Below are 21,155 nucleotides of genomic sequence, written 5' to 3' on the forward strand. Positions count from 1 at the left end.
AGGTATTCAGGACCTCAATACAATATATAGGTTATATATCTGGGACATTGGTCGGAAACGCCTAATTAAGGAGATACTACCATGCCAATTTACCGTAATCCCACTGATTACGACAAATTTTACTAATTGCCTTAAATTGTTTCCCCCTCCGTAGTTAGATGTTTCCAACGAAAGCCTCAGATAAATCTTTTTTCTGGTATTGAGGTCCTGAATACGTATGTCAAATTTGTCCGTTATTTTATTCAGTTTAGCCACCCAGCGACTAATTCAACTAATTATCTTAAATTGGCTCCATCTCTGTAATTAAGCTCTTTTGATCGAAGTCGCATGGAAAGGCTGTTGGCTGTTTTATTCAGAGCAGCCATCCTATTACTATTTCCACGAATTACCTTAAATTCGTCCGATCTTCATAACTAGATATTTCCGAGCAAATTTACAGATAAACATTTTTTTTCTTACATTGATATCTTGAAGACATACGGGAAGTTTTTCGGATCTTTTATTCAGAATAGCCACTTTACAATCAATTTCACTAATTATCTTAAGTTGGTTTCAGCTTCGTATTTAAACATTTCTGACAAAATCGCATTTTTTTCTTTTTGTATTGAGGTCGTTGATACGTATGCAAGTTGTTCGGCTTATTCCTGGAGCACCCTATATTTATCATTTGGATTTATTCTAATAATCTTATCTTCTACTTTTGGGGGGGGGGGTAGAGTCGTTTCATACGAATACCCAATCTTGTAGCATAGCTTGAAGGTCCAAAATGTGTTAAGGAGTTTAGGGAAGACCTTGTAACATCATCAAAGCATAAATTGTATAATTGAAGGGGACGCATAATAGATGCTAGTGTATGAAGGAGGTGCATTGGACAATAGCGAAAAAATGGAGAAACTCCCAAGAAAGAAGCCATGATGAATAGTTAAAATTTGTTTCTGCTAAGAGAGAACCACGTTCGCTCTCTCTCTCACACACTCTTCTTGGAAGGGAGTCCGTCTTGATTTGTTAAATTGTATGTCTACGTCTGAGGTCTTAGAAACAGTGAGTAACGATAAACATCAAGTAAACAAAACTGTATGATTAGTAGGTTATCGCCGAACAAAGATCTTTACAAAAAAGAAATACAAAAAAGAAAAGAAAAGAAACAGGGAGGGAGAGCAGTTTGTTGATCTTCTATACTAGTGAAACTTACTTTGAAAGAAAAAGACGAAATATATTGTAATTTCTTTTGAAAGAAAATTTCTTCCGAAAAGCCACTGAAAAGCAATAGTGTCCAAAATTGTTTTTCAAATTGGTTGAAAATTTACTTATTTCTCTGAACTGCTAAGTAGAGAAGTGAAGCCTTCTTTTCTTTTCTTTTAAAGAAAGAAGTTCGCAGTAATCAGAAAATTAAATGGCGACTTTGAATAGGTATTAAAAATGATTTAAAGAAAGAATCGACTCAGGTTGAACGTTCTAATTAACCATTCCACACCTTTTATCTTTAGAAATATGTTTCACAAGGATATATGTACTCAAACAGCTCCCGTGCTCGTGTCCGACATAGTTATCAAAATAAACGTGACCATTTAATCTAAAACACTATAAGTCCCAAAACACTATAACATATTAAAATAGTTAACTTTTCCACAATTCACAAACGTCAAAAATGGCATCCGAACCCATAAGTACTTCTGGATCACGTCGAGGTCACCAATTCGCAATGTTCCTTTTTCTTTATCTAAAAGATAATGTCCTCTGTAATCTGAGTCTACTGAATTTATTTTATATAAATCTTCTTCAATAACACACTATAATAAAAGCTCGCATTTGGGAAAATCTTACATTTTTTGCGTATTTTCAAGCATACAAAACTATTAAAATACATAAACATAGGCCACGTAGAATTGCTCCAATTTGTGTTTCATGCTATATATTGTATGATTTACAGCTAGGCTGTAGGCATATGTTTTTTTTTATCTTTTTACCGAAAATTACATAGAATAACGAACAGTTTTTCTCTCTCTCTCTGGATATGTATAATATTTAAGCATATGTTAAATAACATGGGAGCCAAATTCATATCTGCTAACATCTAAGCAGGAAAATATATGAACTATTTATTATGGTATGTTATTTAACCTTGGAATGTTAGGAAACGAGATGATAGCTTGTTTTTGTTCCTTGTAAATATAGAATTAATACACCCTCTTATTACGGATTTTGATAAATATTTCACACATAAAAGTAATTTTAAAAAAATACCAATCTTAATTTATATTGCAGAAGTAACTAAGACTAATATTATACCTAAGAACTCTTTCTTTTAATAAGAACTGATCTGAAAAAAATTACGTAGAACATTTGTATCAGCAAGGATATCTATAACACATGGCCTTCCAAAATTGCCATAATCTACTTGTTCGTTTTTGCCTTGTCATTTAGATTTATCTGAATAAGTTCCTTGAATGATTTGTATCTACTGATTACTTACACTTACTGTGTATATATACATAATAGAAAGACAATAGACATAATACGAAACCAATTGATTCTTTAGTTCAGTCCTAATTTTGTCCATTTCAGCAAATAGTTGTAAATGTTGTCACTAAGATAAATGAAAATGATATACTATGGAAATGGGTCTCAACATGAGAGTTAACACTCCGTAGGGGGCGTCTAATTTCCAGAGGAGAGAATTGAAATAGAAAGGGGCAAATGAGTGACAATATGCAAGTTAGGAGACGTTTGATGGAAAGGATGTAAGGGGAAAATGGTTAATGCAAGACAAATTATAGGAACAACATTTCTTTTCATACGCATAAATTTATATATCCTTCAAGGCTGATATTAAGAATTGATGCCTTTTTATGGTTTTTATTCTACCTTGACGCTCTAACGCTCAATATTAAACATTGTTTGATTTGTTAAGATGATATTAGGGAGGGAGCTCAGGACAACCCAAGACGGTGCTAGACTTGAAAAGGTTGTGAACCACTCGGCTGTGGCATTGAAGCAGCACTAGCTGGTGAAACAAAAAGTGTAAGCTTAATATAACATTTTCTTCTTCAGTTTCCACAAAGAGTTATGCCATCCTCTTGGTAATAACAATTATTATATTGCGTACTTGCCTATACCTTAGTCTTTAGTGTATTTCTATTTTTTTTTTTTTTTAATGAAAATTTTCAAATTTATTTGTTTTCAGTTTAAATTCCTCTTTCAGAACAAACAGTACTCTCTACCGTAAACGGAACGTAGATCGTGAAAAATTTTGCCACAAATAAGCTGTTCATCAGCCACCTTTCTCAAAAAAAAAAAAGTAAAATAAGAAAAGAAATTCCGGCAAATTCGTGTACAAAATTTATGTATTTACTAAACCGTTCATATATTTTACTGGGGCCAAAATATTGAGATACATTTTCCATTTCCCTCCTCTTAGCATAATATAGAACAGTCATTTCTAACGATGCAGAGCAAATAAGAATGTGAATCGCAAAACGAGATTCAATAACGGTTTATTTTTTCTTATTCATTATGAGTTTGTGACAGGCATGGCGGCTCAGTACAAAGTACTAACCTCCGGTGCAAGGACTTTCGTGTTCTTCCCAAGGCTGTGTGAGTTTATGGTAGACAACATGGTATCTCTAGATTTTCTCGAGGTTGTCCGTTTTCTCCCACATTCTCATTTCACCAATTATTTTACACACATTTTTATTAGGTACCGGTTCCTTTAGCCTAAACGACACAACCGTAGTTCGTTAAATCGTAGTTTTCATTTCATCTTATTTAATTATGAGTTTGCAATTAGGATACTTTCTTTATTCATGAAAAGATAAATTATTTCATCACACCAAAACATTAGAAATTGGAAAGTTTCTCTTTATTACTGAAAATGATTGAACTTTACTATTATTGTTATTATTGTTGGGGGAATCTTTATTGTAAGTACACACTACATTCACAACTTTGCTAATCAACTATTTCATCATTTGCTTTGTTATGCCTTAAATTAATATTTAATAACATGTTTCTCCCATGTATTCTTGTTATAAATATCAGTTAGGATCCCTTTACCTTCTCAGCAGCTGAAGTGGTTGCTCAATCCTTGCGTTCTCTTGTCCACGACGGAGCGGATATCCAACAGTCAGGATCTGAAAATTCAACCACTGATAGTGATGACCCACGGATGTTAAGCGGTTTCTAATTACATTGCATCCTATGGGACCTTTTAGCCACAGAGATTCCGTCTGCCGGCCGCTCGCAGCGCTGCTAACGCCCAAGATTCACAGCCACCTGTCCGGTTGTTAGTTTTCATATGAAGTGTATAAATCGAAACATGAGTGACTCCAATACGGAACGGTAGAGTGAGTAGGCATGTAACACTGTCTTTGACGTGCAGCCTCCCCACTAGAGCCAATAGTATCTGAAATACAACTGAAAGTGAAAACAGCGACGGTTGAGCAACTGATACTGCAACGGCGAGGATAAAAAAACCCTTATGGTCCAAAACTCGGGAATTAAAGGTCTCCATACAATAATATTTCGTATATCTTCTAAATTTGTCAAGGTTTACCACTATTTTGAGTTTGGTCAAGATCAGTTAGTTTGATCGTGTACGATATGTATTATCATTCTGATTAGTTTCTTTTTTCTCTACTTTTTTTTATTTTTAGAGCAACCAAATAAAGGACGGAACAAGGTTTAGAAGTTTTTGTTTTTCAGTGAATTTCTTAGAATCAGAAGGACTGTTGTAATTATGCACTAGTAAGGAATATTCACTGAAAAAAAAATCAAATATGACGTTTGAAATCTTTGCAACCGGAACCAGTAACTAAAGCTCGAGGCTAGGAAGATGCTCATAGAGCATGAAATTTGTTAAAGTGGTAGTTTATAAAGTCATAATTAACATACTGAACAAGAATACCTCTTTATTGTTACACTTTACTCTTGTCAAATATAGGTTAGTTCAGCATAAGCTATAATTTATCGTAAATCAAGGAAACATTGTATAATGCAAAACAGAAAAATACCTGAAACTTAACAATACTCTTTTTACAGCAAATGTATAATGATAATGAAAAGGGCAAATAAAAGAAAATGCAGTTGAGTACGTAAATTTTGCTAACTAGTGCTGTGCATATAACTAGGATGAGTTAGTTCCTTGTCAATGGTGAAACATGTTGAAGAAAGGCTGGTCCAGGGTAAACATCACAGCTCGGAATCGTGTTTTCAAATGGAATAAATAACATTCAGGCCAGTGCAAATCCATTTTATGTTCTATATCTATGGAAAAATAGTAAATAGTTTACCAAATTATAACTGTTGGTATGTTAATACTAATACTCTAACACTTGTAAAATATGAAAACTTTTTCACCTTCCCCAAGTTACACTCTGAAATAATAATTAGATAAGAATATGAAAACGTCTTCATAGTTTACAAATATTATACCTATATGTTCAAATAATAATAATAATAATAATAATAATAATAATAATAATAATAATAATAATAATAATAATAATAATAATAATAATAATACTAATAATAAATGTTTAGTGGTGATTTGTCCATAGGTTCAAACTTGAAGTAATAAATACATTTTTTAAAAAAGTGAAATTATACGTGTTTTTTGGTTATGATTATGTTCAAAGAGACATGCAAGGCACTAAACTACAAATATATTATATGCATCAAGTATTTGATTTTTGCTTTACTTTACTTAAAATACTACTGTTTTTTACAAACATTAATTTTCACTATTAACCATTTTGTAATTAAAGAAACACAAGTTCTTTATGTTCCACATGTATTTTTATCAGAAGTAACTAATAGCTGAAAGCTTCTTAAATTTCCTCGTATATTTATACGTGTATCTGAGTGTGCGTTGTATAAGATAAAACACAAAACTAGAATCCAAATAGACAACAAAACAATACGTTTCAAATATAGCATCAGTGTATTAAAATTTTCATACACATTAACCATGGCACTTAATTGCGATTTATAATATTTCTGGTTTACCGATAACTCTTAAACGATTAATGTAATATGTTATACGTACGTTTGAAAAAAAAATAACCTATTACATTATTATATTTTATGTTGACACAACACTGTCTTGTAATACTGTAACAATTATCTGAAACAATATGTTAAAATTACGGCAATTTCTTCCCCATTAATATTATTGCTTTGTGTGGATCCATGTTTTTGAAAACAACTTCTCCATTCACTTTATAGTCTTCGTACCGTATTTCAGCTAAGGGTACCAGACCAGCTTTCCTTCCTGCTGCAGCTGAATATATTCCTGTAAATGATGTTTTGGTTCCTTTCATACCTAACGCTGTTGCAAGATCTAATCTTGCGCGCACAAGTTCTGTTGCGATACCTCTACCGCCATATGCAGAATCAACACACAAACAATACGTTTCAAATATAACATCAGTGTCAAAAATTTCATACACATCAACCATAGAATTTAGTTTGTAATATAATCGTAGTATTACGTCGAGCAGCGAGTTACCTAACTCTTCTTTCTTCTCTCCTGGAGCGGGTTTGTAAGCCACGTGACCAACATGAATACCAACCATCTTATTAGTATTGTCATCAACAGCGATTAGTGTACATTTCTCTTTTAAAAATGGTCGAAAGAAGTCAATCACTTTTTCCACTTCTTCTTTGTCTGCTGGTAGATTAAGCGCTACATCCAATGGCTCTTTGGGTACAAAATGAGTTCGGAGTAACTCCACTGCTTCGTCAATTCTATCCTCTGTTAAGTCTTCAATTCTGATATTGTCCTTTCGCCACCAAAGTTTAAATGGGACTGATTCTGGTCTCTGGAATTTTCTACCTCCTCCTAGAAAGGATATGTATTATATTAAATTTTATTATAGACTTATTTCAAAACACACAAACACATTATCTATAACATACAATACATATTTATCAAGGCACAAATACTAATATTCTTATAAGCGTTACTCTTTTTTTGTGTGTGTGTTTAGTATGTGAGAAGCAATTAAAAAGTATTTTACTAAAACAAAAAATGGATCATAAGATGTTGGCCAATAACTAATTTTTGGATCAGGGACCACACAATTTTTGAACGACCCCTAAATCAAATTTTCATATTTTCTACAGAATAAGCACATCATATTGAGTTAACTGGTAGTTTGGGTTTGGCTACGCTATATGTAGTTCTTTAGATATAAGGCCTACAAGATTTTTGTAGAAATAAACTGGATATTTGGGTTAATTGAATCAGAAGTCACAAAATTTTTGAACGATCCCTAAATCGAATTTTCGTATTTTCTAGAGAATAAGCAAATCATACTGAGTTAACTGATAGTTTGGCTACAGTATATGCAATTCTCTAGATTTTTGATTGAAATTTTTAATTGAAATATATTGGATGTTTTGACCCAAAAGTACGATTTTGAAGATAATTACAATTTTATTGGTACACATTTAGAATTATTTTATACTTGTAGGTAATGAAATCCAACAAACCTATCACCACTATCACTAGTACTACTAGATAATGTTATATTTGCTTATGTTGTTAAAATAAGCTTTAGAGCTCTATTTTGTCATAGAATATACTTGTCAACTGGAAATACAACAAATTCTATTATTCAACTCTTCTGTAACTTCAGCATTTTAAAATAATCTATCAATAATTGGAATTTAGTGCCCCATTGTGCTAAGCCTATATGACTAGTGTACTTAAATTTTTAATAAAAGGGCCAAGGAACATTGGATCGCACTGGAGATGAAACTAAGGTTACACATGCAGGAACCACACATGCTGGTGAGTGGTTCCAAACGAAAGCTCTAAATTATTTAATATGCAAAAATTAAGGAAAAAAGGAAGAGTTTTAAAATTGACCTGACAGATAGATGCAAAGCGTATTCATAATAAATAGAGAAACAGTTGTGTGTTGTCATTAACATTTAAAGAACCATTTAATGCACACTCACGGCATTATAATGTACTAAATCAATCGAAATCATGATTGTTATTCAACAATAATGTGCCATTGAAATTGAAAATGTTTCGTGTTTACTTTTGGCATTTTTATAGTATCCTGCCTGAAATACAGTAAACTGAGATGAAAAACAATAGTACGTAACTTACGTTCAATGATATTTTTGGTCTATGTGTTTTTCCTCTTCACTTGTTACGTGGGATCCCTGGTAAGATCCCATGCCGTAAGAGTTTGTGGTGGACAACATCGATTTCTCTCGAGCTTCTCCCGGTTTATCTCACATTCAAATTCCATCAATTCTTTCTTAATTATGCACTTTCCTCTGTCATTCGCCTCCTTTAGCCTAAAGGGCATAATTGTAGGGCGCAAAACTAGAAATATAATTGTTTTTTGTTCATTCGTTACAGTTTGGATTTATGGACAATTATGTTTCTGTCTTCAAATATAACTAATTAATCAATGACTGCAATAGCCTTCAACTTCGCATGTCATGTAGTAGTAAGTTTACAAGAATTTCGTTTGACATCTATTTTACTTTCACTTGTTCCAAATATTACAAAAGTGCTCTGTTTCTCACAAGGTTGATATATAAATATTGCCCTTTTTCTGTAACAATATACAATTTTGAATATTTTTGAAGTTTTGAGTCTTGAAATATAAATCATCGATTCCTAACATTTTTCATCTTTCACATTGTTGGATTCATATAATATCATCCATCTGGTTTTACTCGCATCAATATATGGAATGGTCAACTTGGGTTCATGGAATATTTAGAACCCGGTAAGACTATTAATATTTGTGCATCAAACAATTTTTCAAACACCGAAACAACAGAAAGTGCCCTTTTGTGGTCATATGTCTAACATATTTGCATATGGTGTATGCAGTTTCGAGTTCCATCCGCAGTATAAGTACTAAGTCTTAGACAAAGAACAAACAAACAAAAATTCTGATCCCATTTTAAGTATCAGGTCCCGTCTCATTTATTCTCATGGTGAAAAGGGACTTAAGCTAACAATCCAGTTAATAGGAATATCTGCTGGCGTTTATTGGTTTATCAATGAAAATACGTCATTTAAAATGTTTATTTTATATAACTAAAATTATTTGTGTCTATTTCTTCTTTCTTAAAAACAGTCATATTAACTTTGTCATTATTGGGCACTATGAACTGCATGTTGCACATGTATTCTTATTTTTCAATAACAAGGAAGAATATTGAACTATCCACACGTTATTGAATTAAATAATTATAAGCATAAGTAGATAATAAATCATATTTTATAAATTAGGTCAAGAAAACACCTTAAAATATGAATTTATAGTGTATATATACTGTAAAGCAATTGATAACCTCGCAACACATAGAATTGCAGTGTTCCAAAACATGTTACACTGCCACTTTATACTTAGTACTTTTATCTGCAGCTCCATTTTCACATTTGTTGCAGATTAATAAATGTCTAAAATTCAATCTGTAAACCTTTGAAGAACGGAGTAAAATATTTATTGATAGGATAAGCCACATTAATTGGTGAGTGCATACATTAAAACACATAAACAGCAGTTTTTCATACACTGCTTGTAAAATTGAAATTCTCATAATCATGAGCAAATGACTACAAAAAAAAAAAGTATACAAGGTGAATGTTGAACGAGTTGAGAACGCTAGTCTTCTACTGCTCAAAAGAGTTACATTGGATTTCCACCTGCACAGCATACACTCCGAAGTGACACAAGAGAGAGGTAGCGTACAGTATTATCGTGGGTTTTTCTTGTATCTTGCTGGTTATGATTCCACATTAACGGGGACTTCACTGGGATCAGTTTAAACCATGGGACCAAAAGTAACGTTCTACCAGTTTTATGGTTTGCGAGATTAATCTGAAAACGATAATAAAACGGAAGATAAATATGTCAATTATTGTGTATGTGATGAACGTTTGGACACTGGAAGGGTTACTTAACAAATTAAGGAAATTGATGTGTCTTTGCAGGACGGAATACGAAAGAAACGTCCACGAGTTGTAGACTACGAGGATTTCAACGATGCTAGTGGCCAAGCATACGAGGAACTGGGGGAAAATTCAACTGAAGTACTGAAACTGGTCATCAACACCTTCACCATCTTTGAAATTGGTATAAAGTAGGTTTTGTCCAACATAATTTGACTGCTGCATTTTAGAAAGCTATACGAGCAAACCACTGTGCTTTTTTGTTGACTCACCAAGGGGAAGAGTCGCTTCTGCTGAAAATGCTGACGTGAAATGAAAAATTGTTTCTTTATGATACCCCACGGCACCATCGTCATTGCTTGGCATCATGTGAACCAATCTCAAACAATCAAAACTATCAGTTAGTCAACAGAATACTAGATCTGTATTTGGTAAACTGTTCAGGATATCGTGCATCGCGAATTGCTACCTGGTCACCAGAAGGTCAATGCAACTGTGTTCCCAAAGCAATTGGAACATGTGCATGAAATATTAAAACAGTAGAGCCATGTTTTGAATCGCAAAGGTTTTATTTTGCTTCAGGCAAAGCGAAACCACACATTGCTAAGACCACCCGTAACACTCAAATTTTGTTTACAAATGGTAAGATATTCCCCTATTTTTCAAGAGATTGCATTGTCGGATTAGCATTTGTTCCATTCATTATACAACAATTTTAGGACATAAACATTGCAAACCATCAACGACTTGATTCACATCTGGACAACTCTTTTTGTTCGCGTTCCTTTGAGTTCAATTATCGCGAATCCACATGTGATATTTAAGTGAATTTACTAGACTGATCTAGATCCTCTACCATACTTTACTCGTATCTGCATTCGTCACTCGCCAAGAAGTTTTTCTGTCATATATATATATGACGTCGATTATTTGTAATGGGTATGCAGAATATAAGGGATTTTTATTTAATTCGTAGATTGTTTTCTTTTCTTTTCGTTTTTTCAATATATTCATTGTAGCTCGGAATTCTCCCCCAGGTACATGCGGAAAAATCTCATAATGACACCAATGCATTATTAATCTCCTAAGTGCAGAGAGTGTTAAATGAGTTGATATTGCGTGCAGTATGTCGTTGGTCGTATTTTGAAATGACGATCAAAAGGAACAGCGAATACCTGTGAAATTTTGTGTTAAAGTTGGAGAAACGGCTATAGATATGTACAAAATGTTGCAAAAATAGCATTCAGTGATGCATCAATGAGCCGAGCAACGATTGTTCAATGACATACACCTTTCCAAGCTGGAAGAATGACCGTGAAGTGTGATTTGTGTCCTGGTCATGCGTGCGTGAGTTAGAATGAGCAGAAAGCTGTCCAGGTTAGTACACTTCTAAAATACTTTAGTCAACTGAATGTCTGTAAAATTGCGAAAGAGTTATATATTTCCATCGGCCCATAACATCAAATCTTGCACGAAGACCTAGGAATGTGGCATTAATTGACGAAATTCGTGTTGAGGGTTCTCACACAAGGCCAAGCGGACAGTCATACCAACATCAACAGGGAACTAGATGAAACAGCCGCCAATAATCTTACATTCCTTGTCAGTATCATCATAGAGAAATATACTTTTAAAAGAACAATCATGTATAGGTGATAACCCATAACATCGCGGATATATGGTTAGATTACGCGGTTTCGGCGATGGAGATCTGGATTGATTCTCACTGCAAGTTCATGTGATTCGGATTCCACATTAAGATGTAGGTTCGCGTCTCATATAGCACCGGTGCTAAACAGGACGTTAATTCCAAATCAACAATTCAAGTTTACAGCATGAGTTCGGGAACATAATGAACTGCCCTTGTATTGAGCGGTTCTTCATTTTAAATCTTTCACCCTCTAACCTCCAACAAAATATGAGGAGCAGTCAAATTAAAAACGAACACCCTCCGTCAACATTCCTCGGAAAAGTTGGCAACACTGCTGTTACTTATCGATACTGCCATCTCTCGGAAGGAGAAATACATACTGACAACTCACTGGTATACACAGTTGTTCGTTTATTGCTCTGTTGGTGAGCTTAGTGAAAAGTGTGTTCGTCAACCATTAGAAATGAAGGAAAGCAAAGAAGAGCAGAGAAATGCGGTTTAATTATTGATGGCTGAGGGTGTTAGAACACGCGAAACTCATCGTCATATGTTTGTTGTGTATGGTGAACACTGGATATCACTGACAAGTGTGTAGGAGTGGCGTAAAAGATCCCGAGAAGGACACACATCACTGCAAGACGCATCGCGCCCAGGACAGACCCATCTAGCCATTACCCCCGATGTGGTTGCGCGGATTTATGGTCTTATTCGGGAAAACCGAATATCACATACGAAGAAATTCGTGCTCAGGTCTGAATTAGACATGGCTCAGTGCATGCCATTATCAAAGAACACCTGAAATTCCGAAAAAAAATGCGCGAAGTGCATTCTATGGCAGAATGGCTTCATGTTTGATGTATCTGCAGCGGTACCACGAGGAAGAGTACGCGTTTCTGTCCCGTATCGTCACAGGAAATGAAACGTGGTGCTACCATAGGCGCCGACACGAAGAAAACATTGGGGGGGGGGGGGCTCAGCTACTGTAAACAAGAACAAGGGATGTAGGGTTTTGGATTTAGACACCTTCCAGCGTAAGACCCCCCCCCCGTTTTTCTTAACAGTTTTAATTTTTTTCTCTATTTATGTTCCGCGTTTCTACGCACCAATAATTAACTACTACATTGACAGCTCGACACAATGCAGTTGCAGCTCTCTCCGCTGATCTAGTGGTTAGTGCGAATGACTTTGGTGCACAGAGTCGCGGATTAACGGTGGGAGAGCATTGAACGATAGTTGATCGGATTTTATCTTAAATTGTAGGTCCACATCTCATATAGCCTCGCTGCTCAAAATATACCCTAAATGATAATTAACTCAACAATATAGTTCCAATAATTCCGAAACGACAATGGATAAGAATTCATTAATATAACCAATAAACTGTTTAGCCTTCTATTGCTCAATAAGTTCAGTTAATTGCCTCAAATACAATAAAACCTCTCAATAATGGACATCAGTGTGATATGAATATTTGTCCGTAAATGATGGATGTCCGTAAAAGGGAGTGTTCTCTCCCACAACAACACACGTATTTTTTACTGGGTGGAACAAACATAGTTTGTTCATATTATGGAGATATCCGTTAAGAGAGGTTACAGTGTATAAATATTTCCAACATTTGAATGATACAATAAGACTTTCTTCGGCCTATATTAACTTGCAAAATAGATGTAAGATTAAGATATGACCACCACATTTTAAATTTCTCATTAAATTGTAATTTTATGTTACTTGTATCTAGTTGACTTTCTTCCATCTAGGTTCAGATTTAAAGGCGGTAAAGGTTAAATTACTTCTTTTCCATAGCAAAAGTTTGCCCGCGGATTTCGGTGCGCACTATAAATTCGTCTGCAATAATATCAACATCGAGTCTTGCAGAAAGTTCTTGATGACAATTTAAAATTAGTAACGCGTTGAACTGTTTTTGGCCCAAGTTAGATCGTAGATACTGTAGATGCCCGTGGTGGATAGTAGCGTCAAAAATAAACGACCGATGGAATGGCTCCCTCTTGTCAGTCACTGACATAGAATATTCACTCTGTACTTTTTTCCGTTCTCACTACAAAATGATCCATTTTTCAAATGTGCAATTAACATTATTTGCCAGCAAATAATGAATAAATAAATAAAACTAAAGCACTTCACTAAAACTCACACTCCTCTTCTTCCATTAAACTGAAACGATAACAAGGCACTACAATAACGTTTTTGTTTTCTGTGAACACTACCGATAAACTGTAACAGTGAAATCTTTGGAGCAAACAACAAGGGGTATACGTTGTTACTCAGCACGTTTTCTCCACCCGCACAAAATGACAAAAACCCAGTATTTGAAAAATATGGAAAGAAAGAAACGAAAGCAGAGTTGATTTTCTGCAACCAGGGGTCATAAACCCCTATATAAAATACCATGTGTAGCGAGGGCAAGGAGCGGAAATTCCAGGGGCTTCCAGAATTCCTAGAAAAGAGGCCTACGATACTTGTCCTTTACATCCGCTCATATATTAATAAAAGAACGGCAATTCTCTCTCTCTCTCTCTCTCTCTCTCTCTCTCTCTGTTTGTTTTGATACTTTAGGACGACAATGCTCACCAGTCACCAGTAAAGAATTGAAGCTGGGAGCCGGAGGAGAAAAAAAAAGTAAGAAAATATAATCTGTTTCCTTCTTTCAATAAAAATTCTGAAACATAAAAAAAAAAAAGTTTGGCGGTACTAGTTTTACTAAAGAAAACTGAATACTATTATATTCTGAAAATAAAAATGTACCTGAGGAGTCATTTTTTAAAACTAAGTCTGGAAAATTTATTTTAAAGAGATAAGAATACTAAAACAGGACTGAAACATTGGGGGGGGGCTCAGCCCCCTCATCGGTAATATTGGGGGGCCGAAGAGGTCTGAGCCCCCAGGTTCCGGCGCCTATGGGTGCTACCATTTTGAGCCGGAGAACAAACGGCGAAGCCAACAATGGAAATATCCCAATTTCCCCCGCCAAAGAAATCCAAAGCTGTTCACACAAGTTCCGGTGAAGTCATGATGATCTTCTTCGACCTCAGGAGTCATTTTCTTGTTAACTTCCTCGAGAGTTGAGTCACAATAAATGTGAAGTGCACTGAAGAATCTTTGCCGAAACTGAGACGCGCCATATATTCAAAGCGCCCTGGAATGCTATGGGAAAGAATCATCATTTGTATGATAATGCACACCCCCATACCGCCAAGCTGGTGAGAGATACTCTTCAGAGCTTTGAGTGGGAAACACTTCAGCATCCCCCATACAGCCCAGATCTCTCCCCTTGTGACATTGACATTTTCGGCAACCTGAATAAAGACATTCGTGGACGTCGGGTTCATTTGGATGAGGAAGTGCAAGAGTGGGTTAGGTTGTTGATCTGTCAGCTACTTAACTCCTTCTACAAGACTCGCGTTGATCAGCTCGTCTCCTAGTGTGATAAATGTATTAAGGCGTCCGACGATTACTTTTGAATTAAAACCATTCCGCTGGTACTATTTTGCGTGTGTATGTTTTCACTTGTCTGCCCCTCATATGTAGTCAAATTGTCATTATTATGCTAATGAAATTCGTGCAAGAGTGTTTTTGTGTGGTGCGAAATCTCCTGATTCGACTTTTTGTAGGTCATCAATTTTTCTGAGTTAGTCCGGCATCGGGAGCCAACTTGGGAAATACCTTAACGAAAATCTTACTAACTTCTATAATACCCAACATAATAGCTATAGAAGTTCGTTTATTTGTTTGTTGAAGTTTAGAGGAATCATCCTTTTCAGCACCAGAACTCTATGAAACCTGGATCTAGTTTAATAGTAGAAGAAACAAACGAGAAAAAATGGCCTAACCCGGAAATAATTGCAACACAAATGTTTTTTTTTTTTTCTGACTATCACTTCCAAATAGCGTTGCTAATAATATATTCAAAATCCGCTTTCCTAATGCTTGGGGAAAGTCCGCCATCTTGGATTCAATATGGCGGCCACACCGAGACATCGACTCACACTTAAATGACAATATCTACTCACAGATTTAAGCTGAAAACTTCGTTCCTGCGCCATTTTCAAGATAATAGCATACCTTAAGGGATGCAAGTTTGCATGCCTCTATGTACCACCGCCATATTGAAAAATGGCGGCGATTATTAAAAATATAGTTTCTTTTTCAATTGGCAATAATGTTTTATTGACAGATAACTCAGAAACTAACAGAGATATGCAGAAATGTCTTGAAATAAACGTAAAAGCGCATGATCTTAGCTTTCCAACGAGGGTACTTATGTTCGTTTATCTTACAAAGTAACGGAGCTAGTCGAATTTATGTGGCACTGGGTGTGCGATTTTCGATAATATGACTTTTTTCTCAGGTTCCTGCTAGAAGCTAAGTAGACGCAGTATACGGATTGACCAGTAAATAATTGCAACACAAATAATTTTTGAACCAGGATTTGTAACAAGGTGTATTTAGCTACATATTAAAAATCTTCTACTCACCTCCTTGGGGAAAGTCCTTCGAAATTTCGTTGAAATATGACTTCTGAGATTTCGTTCAGATGTCGCTACAGATCGCGATAATCCATCATTGAAATGAACAAAGATGTGAAAAATTGCTCAAAATTACGATATTTTTTCATTCCTTGTTATGGTTAACGCTACATGTCTATTTGAAAGGCAAGAATTAAAACAGTGTAGCAACCTCTTGACTGAAAAAATTGTCCTCGTCTTTACAAAGTTTACACCGTTTTCCACATTATCACAAGTTTCTTCCAGGCAATTGTCACTAATTTATATTAGTAATAGATCACGTTTCTGGGATGAATACTTCATGTCTCTATTGTTTTCATGTATGTATATATATAATGGATAACAATTAAAACAGTGTAGCTATCTAATCATTAAAATGAATGATCATCTTCATAAAATTCTAGAATTTTTTTACACATTGCACAAGTTTCTCTCACGTAATGCCCACATTCAATATACAAACTATATCTACTTTGCACCGCATACGTGTATGTTTATACCTTATATGCATATTCAATACATAAAAACTACATTAATAACTAAAACTAATAATTTTCATTTTCAAAAACTTCAGTTTTGTCTCACATTATCAAAATATTTAACCAGAAACTGGTCACAAATTGATGTACAAAACTGTCCATACTCCTTGCATCAACACACTATACGAACATAGTTTTCTGCGGATATGTATATTTAGTAAATGGCAAATAAGCAGCACACAAACCTAATTACTAAAACAAGTCGTTTTCATTGTCAGAATGTTCTGATTCCCTTTCTACATTATCACAAGTTTGTCCCAGACACTGTCCATAAAATGATGTACAAAACAGACCATACTTCTTGCAAGAACACTTCATGCTTATACAATTTCCATGACAATTACAATGAATGATTTCCAGTATATTATCAGGAGCAGGTTTCCTGTCCATCATCACTGGAAAATACATTCCCTTATGTAGTCGCCATCCCGAATCTCCTGGTCGCATTTGAGAGGATAGACTTTTCCATTTCATGATTTGGTAGTAAACACGCAGAGAATGATATTTAAGTGCATCAGGAGTGGGGAGAAGGTTTTCTGGTCGTACAAAATCTGTTGCTGTACTGATTTTGCTAGAAAACATTCTTATTCTTAAAGCAACAAGAGATTCATCTTCCTTGCATTTGTACAGCCTTGCTGTTTCCTGTTCTCCAGCACGAATAATTTCTTCTTTAAAGGCATTTTTAGAATTAAAAACTGAGATGGATTTCTGAAAGGCCTCATCGGAATTACCTAGTTGTAATGCCACTTGTTTTCCTTTTCCAAAAAATCGTGATGTTGTATCACAACCAAGAAATACATGGATACATAGGAAATTGTTACAGAGTTCGCCAAGGTCTGTTTTCGTAGATTTAATGTCCTAAAGCCTAGTTTCTGTTTTATAAAACAAAGCATTCGTGTTTGACGGTGATAGACTTAGGAGAAGAATGAGTAGATCAGTATCATTTCCAACAACACAAGTATCTTGGTTTCGTGATTCTTGAATAGCTGTGTTGACTATCAGTGTGTCAGCATCCCTGTCTGAATACAAAACTTGAAATCCAACAGCAGAAAGCTCCAAACCCAATTTTCGAATTAGTCTCTCCCTTTTCATAGAAAGTTTCATTTCTGGAGAAAGGAGCACTTCAGGAGCGCTCAAACCTCTAGTTCTCCTTAGATGTGTGCAATCCTTTATCGATGCACCACTAATGTAACCATCGAAAATAACTGAAGCGTCACTGAAGTGTGTCTTCATGTAAGAAACGTAGGACTCAAATACTGTTTTGAATGTATGATTCACTGGCCAATTGACCTGGTGGAGCAACCACCCACCGTCAATCACATATTTACAAGACGTTGGTGTATTTGAAGGTGAACTTGTCATTTTCCATATGCGTTAGCCAGTGCTGATTTATTTGCTGGTCGTAGATTCTCATAACCTTCAAATAAAGTTCTTGGAACAGAACAAAGCTCATAGGACAAAACGTCTTCTAGATTCATGTTTCCTCTCATAGCAACAATTGCTAGCCATTGTAATGGCTTTATCCTTTTTCGAAAATATGAATGAGTCTTTGTCCAACACATTTTGCTTTATTAACATTGACACGATCTTGGGCAGTTAAACCGTTCGTAATATTAATAAGTTCCTCTTCAGTTCGGAACGGCTGACATAATGTTAAGAAATCAAGTTGTTTTTTTTTTTTTTTTTTTTTTTTTTTTTAGTATCAGCTGCATCCGTACTCATCCTCTTTAATGAAATATCTCTATGCTGGTTGGTGTGCTGCTTATTTGCCATTTACTAAATATACATATCCGCAGGAAACTATGTCAGTATGGTGTGTTGATGCAAGGAATATGGACAGTTTTGTACATCAATTTGTGACCAGTTTCTGGTTAAATATTTTGATAATGTGAGACAAAACTGAAGTTTTTGAAAATGAAAATTATTAGTTTTAATTATTAATGTAGTTTTTATGTATTGAATATGCATATAAGGTATGAACATACACGTATGCGGTGCAAAGTAGATAGCCCTATAGTTTGTATTGAATGTGGGCATTATGTGAGAGAAACTTGTGCAATGTGTAAAAAAATTCTAGAATTTTATGAAGATGATCATTCATTTTAATGATTAGATAGCTACACTGTTTTAATTGTTATCCATTATATATATACATACGTGAAAACAATAGAGAAATGAAGTATTCATGCCAGAAACGTGATCTATTACTAATATAAATTAGTGACAATTGCCTGGAAGAAACTTGTGATAATGTGGAAAACGGTGTAAACTTTGTAAAGACGAGGACAATTTTTTCAGTCAAGAGGTTGCTACACTGTTTTAATTCTTGCCTTTCAAATAGACATGTAGCGTTAACCATAACAAGGAATGAAGAAATATCGTAATTTTGAGCAATTTTTCACATCTTTGTTCATTTCAATGATGGATTATCGCGATCTGTAGCGACATCTGAACGAAATCTCAGAAGTCATATTTCAACGAAATTTCGAAGGACTTTCCCCAAGGAGGTGAGTAGAAGATTTTTAATACGTAGCTAAATACACCTTGTTACCAATCCTGGTTTAAAAATTATTTGTGTTGCAATTATTTACTAGTCAATCCGTATACTGCGTCTACTTAGCTTCTAGCAGGAACCTGAGAAAAAAGTCATATTATCGAAAATCGCACACCCAGTGCCACATAAATTCGACTAGCTCCGTTACTTTGTAAGATAAACGAACATAAGTACCCTCGTTGGAAAGCTAAGATCATGCGCTTTTACGTTTATTTCAAGACATTTCTGCATATCTCTGTTAGTTTCTGAGTTATCTGTCAATAAAACATTATTGCCAATTGAAAAAGAAACTATATTTTTAATAATCGCCGCCATTTTTCAATATGGCGGTGGTACATAGAGGCATGCAAACTTGCATCCCTTAAGGTATGCTATTATCTTGAAAATGGCGCAGGAACGAAGTTTTCAGCTTAAATCTGTGAGTAGATATTGTCATTTAAGTGTGAGTCGATGTCTCGGTGTGGCCGCCATATTGAATCCAAGATGGCGGACTTTCCCCAAGCATTAGGAAAGCGGATTTTGAATATATTATTAGCATCGCTATTTGGAAGTGATAGACGAAAAACCATTTGTGTTGCAATTATTTCCGGGTCAAACCGTATATTGCCTCTACTATAAGTAGAATCTGAAACACCGCATTACATTCAATGCTCTCTCATGGGAAATCGAACCCAGTATACTGTGCGCCAAATCTGTGTTCGCTAGCCACTAGGCCAGGGCAATGGAAATGCAATGGGAGTGAAAAATGGAAGCACGCATGCTGACCATATATCACTTAAATAGCTGCCACCTAGCCAGTATTCTTTGTAGACAGTATATAACACTAGATGGTCTTCCTTTCAATTTACGAAAACTTCAGGTTTCCCAGAAAAGAAACACTTTTACTCTATAGCTACTATGCTTGATATCAAGTGACAATGTGGCCAAAAGGTTGATTTGAAATATAATGCCCCTTTTAGCACCGAAGCCATATGAGACGTGGACCTACCGTCTAACATTGGGTCTAAACCACATGAGCTCCCACCATGAATCGAATCCGGCTGTCCTGCGACAAAGGCGTGTACGGTAACAATATAGCCACGAGGAAACACAATATGCCTGCATAATTTACAGTTGAACATCCTTGATTATCACGTAATCGACCTGTCTTCTATTTACTCCGATAGAAACAAAAGAAGTAAGACTATAAATAGCTTCCTCATAAAGTTAAATGATCTACAATGGTTCAGTAAAACATATTCAAGGTCATTTCGAGTAAATGATTTGATAGCCGAAATAAAATATATTTCTCTAACCCAATTATACCTTTGTCTTCTGTACAGCAAACTTGAACTAGATTGCAGTCAAACTCAGAGTTGTTTCAATAAATTGAGATAAATGGCTCTAAATTGAAGTATGATCTGACTGAGTCAAAAGTAGAGTTCCATTTAGAATAAAACTATTTCAACACTGACAGTTCATTTGACTTAATTTTATAGCCACACTAATTTAATGAGCAGTATATTGAAGAAATACAGCGCACACCAGTTACTTTATAAGATCAATGAACCATGCATTTACGTACCTGAGATTTCTTGACTCATGTTAACAATGCTTGAGATCTATTAGTCACTATTACTTGTATTTTCTTTCGGGCTTCTTGTCTTGTACGCGTGCAAGCATTACAATTCACGCTCTTTTTCTACTACTCTTAAATCTGGGGTTATCAGTGTTCAAAGGTCCCTTTGATAAAACAATCAAAATAGGTGTTTGTCAGTATGACGTTTATCCTTTTCACATTAAAGCAGATTATATGCTCTACACGTGAGGAAAAACGATCGATAAAAAAATTCTAATGCCCAAGTCCTATATCAATGATATCTAAGTCCATATGTGCTGAGAATAAATTGGAATTCATTTGTTTACAATAACATAATTTATCTGAATATTTTTTAATTAAATATTTTTTTTCAGTGAG

At 35.0% G+C, this 21,155-nt stretch overlaps 1 protein-coding gene across 1 annotated transcript; it reads right to left on the bottom strand.

Annotated features, from left to right (window-relative positions):
- Positions 1 to 4,890: 4,890 nt before the first annotated feature.
- LOC145688148 (arylalkylamine N-acetyltransferase 1-like) lies at positions 4,891 to 20,880 on the bottom strand. The gene is made up of 2 exons (XM_081761961.1): positions 20,763 to 20,880; positions 4,891 to 6,838 (listed from the first exon to the last, which is right to left on the bottom strand). Exons 1-2 carry the CDS (start codon positions 20,779 to 20,781, stop codon positions 6,141 to 6,143), a joined length of 717 nt encoding a protein of 238 aa, XP_081618087.1. The 5' UTR covers positions 20,782 to 20,880; the 3' UTR covers positions 4,891 to 6,140.
- Positions 20,881 to 21,155: the final 275 nt, after the last annotated feature.

Source organism: Thermobia domestica, chromosome 6 (genome assembly GCF_964235325.1).
Source record: "Thermobia domestica chromosome 6, izTheDome1.hap1.1, whole genome shotgun sequence".
Taxonomy (NCBI): Eukaryota; Metazoa; Arthropoda; class Insecta; order Zygentoma; family Lepismatidae; genus Thermobia; species Thermobia domestica.